Source organism: Sinohyriopsis cumingii, chromosome 17, assembly GCF_028554795.1.
Source record: "Sinohyriopsis cumingii isolate HCF-2022 chromosome 17, ASM2855479v2, whole genome shotgun sequence".
NCBI classification, from domain to species: domain Eukaryota; kingdom Metazoa; phylum Mollusca; class Bivalvia; order Unionida; family Unionidae; genus Sinohyriopsis; species Sinohyriopsis cumingii.
Window position 1 is genome coordinate 70,000,279 of NC_142977.1, and position 8,501 is coordinate 70,008,779.

The 8,501-nt window shown below is 40.3% G+C and overlaps 1 protein-coding gene across 1 annotated transcript; it reads left to right on the forward strand.

Moving 5' to 3' along the window:
- The first annotated feature begins 6,576 nt into the window (after positions 1 to 6,576).
- On the forward strand, positions 6,577 to 7,707 carry LOC149779193 (zinc finger BED domain-containing protein 5-like). Its single transcript, XM_089938406.1, has one exon. It carries the CDS (start codon positions 6,577 to 6,579, stop codon positions 7,705 to 7,707), a length of 1,131 nt encoding a protein of 376 aa, XP_089794532.1.
- The last annotated feature ends 794 nt before the right edge of the window (positions 7,708 to 8,501 follow it).

Sequence of the window (8,501 nt, forward strand, 5' to 3'; positions counted from 1 at the left end):
GTAGAAGAATCAACTGGAAATATGTCGGTCTATGCAGTTGTACTTAAAGGTGCAACTTTGAATGGGGTCACTACCAAATAAGGAAGTAGTATATAATATCTTGTGTGGAATTGCTAGTTGGCAGTGATCACTTTGGTTGTACTCTCTTATATTCAGACACTATTGTCTATATTTCATGTACCAGCATACATCACCGATATTAAGTATGAAGCTAAAAGATTACCGAGTAGAACTCCTATATCCCATTCTACGTAGATATTATCTTTGGGCTAGTGTGGCTGACTGGACCCGTTATGTAAAATGTAAATTTCCACAGCAGGTAAAATTCTTGCCTTACAGTCTGACATTTCAGACTGTCAGTGGTCAGCAATACTTTAGAGTATTACACGATGTTCTAGATGTCAAGATCCGGGCCATGTTATGACAGATTACCCTGATTTTGTATGCTACAAGTGTGGGTAGCAGCGCCATGCAGCTAAGAATTGCACAAGGCTTTCCTCCGTGTTCATGTAGGATATGCGACAAATGCCATAGAGGCACAAACATATACGTGTTACATAAAGGACATTGCACACATTCATTCGCAGGTTGATCATGCTACGAGGGAAGAAATATCTGAGTTGCTTAGTGACTCAGATAATAAATAAGTTGAGAATGCAATACAATATAAAGAGCGGGGAGAAAGAGGGCAAGCAAATGAAAGAAGCAGAGTTGAAGAAACAACATCTGAGGAACAAGTAAACAACAATCAGTGATGAATCGATGACAGATTCAGGTGAAGACAGGATGGTGGTTGAAGATGTTGAAAGATCAAACGATGCTAAGAGATGTCAAGAAAAGGGTACTAATATGGACAATTTCAAAGTGGTACAGATGAAGAGGAGAAGGTTTACTCCAGTACCTAACCTGAAAATGAATAGCATGCTATAGAAAAATGATAAAACATTCATCAATATTTAGTTCTTTCAATAGACTCATCACTATCATTGCGTTTAACATTTTATTTCTCTAATGTAAATGGCTTGCGTGATTTGAATCAACTAAAGTATGTTTTAGAAATATTTAAAGAGAAAAGAAGCCATAGTGTATTATCGCAAGAAACCTTTCGGGATGATGAGTTTGCTGAAAGTATTAGAGAAAATGAGATCTGAAATGGTGACATTTTATAGTATTGCCGACATCAGGAGGGTGGGTATTACTGTGTTAGTAGTAAGGGAATTGAAAAATCAGGTGACACAATGATTGAAAAGGGTAGCATTTTACATTTTAAAATAGTTATTGATGATAGAGTGATTGATTTAATTAATATGTATGCACCAAATGTTGTGAGGGAAAGGTACAACTTTTTGATAAAACAAAAAACATATTTACATAATAATACTAGTGAAGGCACTATCTTGGCTGGTGATTTTAATAAAGCTATATCAGGAATTATTCGACATAACAAAACCCTACATATTGATGATGTAGCTGTTCGTGAGCTTTATAAAATTACTTATGACAGGAATATTTCCGATTTATGGAGATCACGAAATCCTGGTACTCATTTTCTCCAGAAAACAAGTTGTACTAGGCGAAATGAGGCAGAGTAGGGTAGATTATATTTTGATTTCCTCAAAATTGCATTCCAGTGTGCAAAACATTTTTAATATGCAGATACATCCTTTAGTGATAATTGTTTCCTACACCTTAAACTCAATACATGCAAAGTGGAAACGGCCTGGATTATGGACACTAAATAACAATGCTCTTTGTGAGGAAAATATGTACAGAGAGTGAAATAAATTCTTACCGTGGGAAAAACTGAAGAAATGTATTTCAGTGAACCACTCATTTGGTGGGATGTCAAATACAAAATTTAAAAAAAATCCTAAGTATACTGCACAAGAAGAAATAAGGAAAGATTACAAGAATATTTTAGATTGCACAATCAATCAAAATCATTTTTCCGAAAAAGTTGCCAATAAAGAACCATATAACATTAACAAATATGAAGAACTAAAACATCAGATACGTGACAATGTCACTGATATGTGTCGAGGTGCTATACTGAGATCTAAGGTCCCTTGCGGGTCCGGGGTTGTATAACTGGCCCGACGTGCCTCGCTACGTGTCGTAAAAGGCGACTAAGTAGAGGCAACCTGTTTGCCGTGGGTTGCGTCCCGTGTCGGGGGAGGAAAGGATCCTGGTAGTTGAGCAGAGGCTTTCCATGCAATACACTATTTTGGCCTCTACTTCTCTTAGACGGGTGGTCGGGATGGGCCCGGTCCCGACAAATCGGCTGGTCACGCCGAGCCCTAGGAAGTCTTTATTTACTCTCTCACCTTCTTTATCTTTCTCCTTGTATCTCTCTTGATACCACCATTGCCCCTATAGTCTATTCCTTTATCTTTCCCTTTCCCAAGTCTTAGACGACTTCCTAGAAGGCGGTGGCTTAACGGGTCAATCGGGAGGTAATTTTACCGACCCTAGAAACTGGCGACTTCACGGGTCAATCAAAGGTAATTTATCAACCGAGTATGGCATCTGTGTGTCCCTGGCACTTGAAAAATGTCCCTTTGTTGGGCTCTATGGTGGGCGGGGAGCACGGGTGTTTAATTTTAATCAAGCCATCATGCATAATTCCAATAAAAATCAAAATAAACGTACCAAAACTGGATCAGAGTCGGATGATGAACCATGTAGTGTGGAATCCTTTTCTCGCTTCATGGTCATCCAATTAAAAGACGAATCGAAACCACTTGCTGCTTCATCGCCATTTACAGTCGAAAAGACTATACTTGGATTAGTCGGCAAGCCAAAAAGTGTCAAAAAACTAAAATCAGGCGGCCTACTTGTAGAGTGTGAGCGCAAAGCACATACTGAAATATCAAAAAAATTAAAACCTTTCACGATATTCCAGTAACCTGTTTAGCCCACTCTACACTTAATACATCAAAAGGCTTCATTCGTTGCCGTGACCTAGCTGCAGTCAGCGACAAAGAAATCGTAGAGGGGATAAAAAATGAAGGTGTCACTGCAGTCCGCAGAATCCATATCAAACGAAACAAAAATTTGCAGGACACCCAACACTATTATACTCGCCTTCAACAAGCCAACAGCACCTAAAGTGGTCAAAGTTGGATTCCTACAATTTAAGGTCGAGATATACATACCAAATCTCCTCCGATGCTACAAATGTCAAAAATACGGCCATCATGAATACCGATGCTCTAGAAGCGAAATATGCGGCCGATGCGTTGACCCCTCTCATCGGGAATCCGAGTGCAAAGTCAACCGCAGAAAGGAACGCCATGCCAATTCAAAGGAATGCGACACATGGAAACAGGAGAAGGAAATCCAGAGGGTTAAAAACACGTCCAACATACCCTATCCAGAGGCCAGGAGGCTTGTAGAAGCTAGAACATCACTCCCCTGCCCATCATTCTCAACTGCAGTGAAGAGCAACCAAAAAGCAATGAAACACGCCCAAACCCAAACAAACCCACCAGAATCCCATTCCGACTCGAACATTCCACATTACAAACGCCAGAAAAACTCAATATCTACTCATTCAAGAATACTCCACCACCAAGATCACCAAACAGTAAAAAAAAAGTCACAAACAAATAGGCAGCAAAAGGGGTCTGATGACCCCATAAAGCTGCACAATAGGTTTGGAGACTTTAAGGATATGGATGCAGAAGAAACTGCTCCATGTCCTCAAGGTGGCTCCAGACCCAACAACAAAAAATACACCCTGTACTTCCTCCAGAAAACAACTAAACATATTGCCTCCGCGAAAGCTCTAACCTAGCTCAAGAATCCTCACTATAAACTTGTAATGAAGAACACCATCATACAATAGATCTGTAGAGGACTTAAAGCCAACTACCATGATATTCTTCTGCTTTTCAACGAACATGATCATGCAGTACTATGTCTTCAGGAAATATTTTTGAAAGATACGGATAACATCACACTTAAAAACTACTCCATGTTTAACACCTACTCTCAAAATGTTGACAGGGCCTCAGGAGGAGTCTCTGTTATTGTGAACAACAGAGCCCCTCATAGCGTCATCCCTTTAAACACAAATCTACAAGTCATTGCTGTAAGCGTCACACTAAATCGAGTGATTACCTTTTGTTCTATTTACTTACCACCAAACACCAACGTAGTACCAACCGATTTAGACAATCTTGTTCAACAACTCCCCGCACCCTTTGTTTTACTCGGGGATTTTAATGCCCATAACATTTTATGGGTATCAAATCACATAAGTGACAGAGGCCACAAAATAGAAGACTTAATTTCCAGACACGATTTGTGCCTATATAACACCAAATCACCGACACATTTACACCCAGGAACGGGTATATACACATGTATCGATTTGACAATTTGTTCTCCTTCGCTGCTTTCGGACTATGAATGGAAGGTCGCTGATGACCTTCACAGCAGTGATCACTTTCCAATCTCTTTTAACAACACCGACGTTACAATTGACGAAGCAATTCCATTGTTATTTAAAGAAGGCCAACTGGGCCAAATTGGAAACACTTTGTACAACTAGACTCAACAGGGATACTGTTTTAAACGACAATAACCCTTTTGAATATTTTACTTCTGTTGTAATCGACATTGCAGAAGAATCCATTCCCAAGTCCTCACCAAACAGTAAAAGAACCTCAAAACCGTGGTTCACAAAAGAATGTAAAGAGGCCATTAAACAACGCCGAGAAGCACTGACAAATTTTAATAATCGTCCAACGCCCGAAAATTTCACTAAGTACCGTATTGTTAGGGCGATTAAAGAAAGTAAAAGAGCTTCAGGGAAAAAATATGTTTCAACTCTAAATTCTCGTTCCTCTATAAAGAAAGTTTGAGACACGATCCGCAAAATAATTGGAAAGGGAAAATACAATTCCTTCCGACATCTCAAACTAAACAACAAGAATATCAATTCCAAACATGACATAGTTAATATACTTGCTGATAGCTTCTCAAAAATTCCTCATCCTCTAATTATTCAGAAGCCTTCAGAAGATTGAAAACTCACAAAGAAAAGACATGGTTGACATTCACATCGAATAACTCAGAAAGCTATAATCAACCGATTACACTGTTTGAGCTGATGGAATCTCTGAATAAGCCCACGATCCATCCACTGGGCCTGAAGAAATACATTACCAGTTTTTGAAACACCTCCCAAAAAGTTCATTAACAGCCCTTCTGGAAATTTCAATGATTTTTGGATTACACCAAAAATTTCGAAAGAGGCAACAGTAATACCAGTTCCAAAACCCGGTAAGGATATCGCAGATCCTGATAGCTATCGACCAGTTGCACTCACAAGCTCTTGTGCAAAACAATGGAACGAATGATCAATTCTCGGCTTGTATGGTATTTGGAAACTAACAATTTAATATCTCCTTTCCAGAGTGGCTTTCGATATGGCCGGAGCACCAACGATCATCTGGTTAGACTAGAAACATTCATTCTTGATGCATTTATCAAGAAAGAACACTTAGTAACGGTTTACTTTGATTTAGAAAAGGCCTATAACACGACATGGAAGTACGGGATACTAAATGACCTGCACGATCTAGGTCTAAAAGGCCGTCTGCCCTCTTTCATATCAAACTTTCTCTCTCAGACAGAGAATTAAAGGTACGAGTGGGCTCTACTCTCTCAGATCTGCACGAGCAAGAGATGGGTGTGCCCCAGGGCAGTATTTTATCAGTGACACTTTTCAATATCAAAATTAAAAGTAACACCAAGCGTTTGACTCCTGGTGTGGATTGCTCGCTATATGTTGATGATTTTGTCATATGTTATCGATCAAAGCACATGCATACAATTGAAAGACAACTACAGCAAAATATAAACAAGATACAAAATTGGGCAAGTATGAACGGCTTCAAATTCTCGAAATCAAAAACGGTATGCATGCATTTCTGTCAGTTACGACGACACCACGATGAACCTAAACTCACGCTGGACGGAACACCTATTCCAGTTGTTGAGGAAACAAAATTTTTAGGTATAATCTTTGACAGAAAACTGACTTTTATTCCACACCTAAAGAACTTGAAAGCTAAATGCTTAAAAGCACTTAACCTACTTAAAGTAGTAGCGCACACTGACTGGGGTGCTGATAGAAAAGTCATCCAGAATTTATATAGAACGTTTATTCGCTTCAAACTGGACTATGGTTGCGTTGTGTATGGTTCAGCCAGAAAATCATATCTTAAAATACTTGATCCAATTAATCATCAGGGAATAAGACGGGCTCTGGGAGCATTTACAACATCCCCGTTTGAAAGCCTACTAGCTGAAGCGAACGAACCACCGTTATCGCATCGTAGAGCAGTGTTTTTCAACCGGGTTCCGTGTGCGCTAGCCAGGGGTTCCGCTGGTGGCCAGTAAAAATATAAAAATAACGGCCAAAATCGCCAGGCACCAAGTCTGGCAGTACCGGAACTGTGCGGTAATTAGTCGTTGTTTATCCACTTAATTACTGTTTCCGTTGTTGTCCTAATGAGCGTTTAGCCTTTGAATTAATTTTCATAACACTGTTGTTTTTGCCCGACCATGGACCGATGTATTAAGAAGAGACAATTAGACGATGCCACAGCTGACGAACAAACTAAAACTCAGGAGCAGTCGACTGAAGCTACAGCTAGTACCGCGTCATGTGAGCCGAACGTGCCAAAAAGTGACGTCGATCGGAATCTTACAGTTCGTCAGTACAGTGACAATTACTTAGCTATGGGATTCACTTGGGCAGGAGGCCCAGACTGCCCCTTACCGCTCTGTGTTGTCTGCGGAGAAAAAAAGCTTGCCAATAGTGCCATGGCACCAGCTAAATTGAAGCGACACTTAACAACTAAACATCCGGTTGTAGCGCACAAGAATGATGCGTACTTCGAGAGGGCACTAAGCTTGAATAAAAAACAAACCGCTACATTCGAGAAAAAGTTCAAGATAAGTGACAAAGCTCAAGAAGCAAGTTATGCTGTCGCGGAGATCGTTGCAAAGAAAACGAAATCGCATACCCTTGCCGAAACCGTAATGTTACCTGCATGCCGAGAAATTGTGAGAATTATGTTTGGCGAGAGTGCCGTGTCTGACATCAATAACATTCCACTGTCAGACAATACGATAAGCAGACGTATTTCAGACATGTCCAGCGACATTGAAAGTCACGTTTTAGCGAAGATAAAGACACGTGGATTCTTTGCACTGCAAGTGGATGAAAGTACCGATGTCAGCGGTAAATCACAGCTTATGGGGTTTGTACGTTTTATTGACAATGGAGCTATTGTTGAAGATTTTTTCTGCTGTAAGGAGTTACCAGAAACAACAAAAGGACAAGACATATTTGACGTTGTCAATTCATATTTGCAGTCATGTGACTTGAACTGGAAAAACTGCGTTGGCATTTGTACGAATGGCGCCCATGCCATGACGGGAAATGTCAAAGGTTTTTTCTCGCTGGTGCGACAGATGAATCCAGCTATCATGGTCACGCACTGTTTCATCCACAGAGAAGCACTAGTTGCTAAAACAGTTAGAGCCGAGTTAAAGTCTTTGCTGGACATTGTGGTGAAAATCGTTAACTATATGAAGATGAGACCTCTGAAATGTCGCCAGTTCGCCAAACTTTGTGAAAGCATGGAAGGGGACCATGTCACACTCATCCAACACACGGACGTACGATAGCTGTCTCGCGGAAAATTTTTATCTCGTTTCTACGAGCTGAGGGAGGAGATGCTGATGTTCTGTTCTCGTGAAAACTTAAGAATTTTGAAGAAGTACTGAGCAGCGAGTCTTGGTGTTCCAAACTAGCTTATCTGGCCGATATATTTCATGAATTGAATATTTTGAACAGTGGAATGCAAGGCAGACATGAAAACGTCTTGAATTCAACTGACAGAATAAACGCATTTCTGAAGAAATTGGTAATTTGGAAGAAGCATGCATCTGCTGCAAATTTGGAAATGTTTCCCAGTGTTGTTCAAAAAAATTACCAATAAATTCTTCCATTGATTGTGACCCATTTGGATGCTCTGTTGAATAGTCTCAGCAAGTATTTTCCGTCGATATCTGTTGTCCAGTACGAATGGGTTAGAAACCCGTTTGTGGAATTTGAACCGTGCCAAGGACAGTTTACTTTGAAGGAAGAGGAGGAGCTCGTTAGCGTTGCGAGTGACAGAACGCTGAAGCTAAAACATGCAGAGTTGAACTTGGATGCGTTTTGGTTACTAGTTGAAAACGAGTACCCGGCTATCGCTGAGAAAGCTTTGCGCCTTTTGTTGCAGTTTTCAACTTCTTACATCTGCGAGTTCTGTTTTTCTGCTATGACCACCATCAAACACAAGAAACGAGAACGACTTTTGTCTGTCGAAGATGAACTTCGGTTGTCTCTCTCGAACATTCGGCCACGAATTCAACTGCTTTGTAGTAATCACCAAGCACAAGTTTCGCACTGAAATGTTCGCTAATGCAAACTGATG

What these genes read in the sequence shown, in the direction of transcription:
- LOC149779193 (XM_089938406.1), top strand. Translation starts at nt 6,577, where the DNA reads ATGGACCGATGTATTAAGAAGAGACAATTAGACGATGCCACAGCTGAC.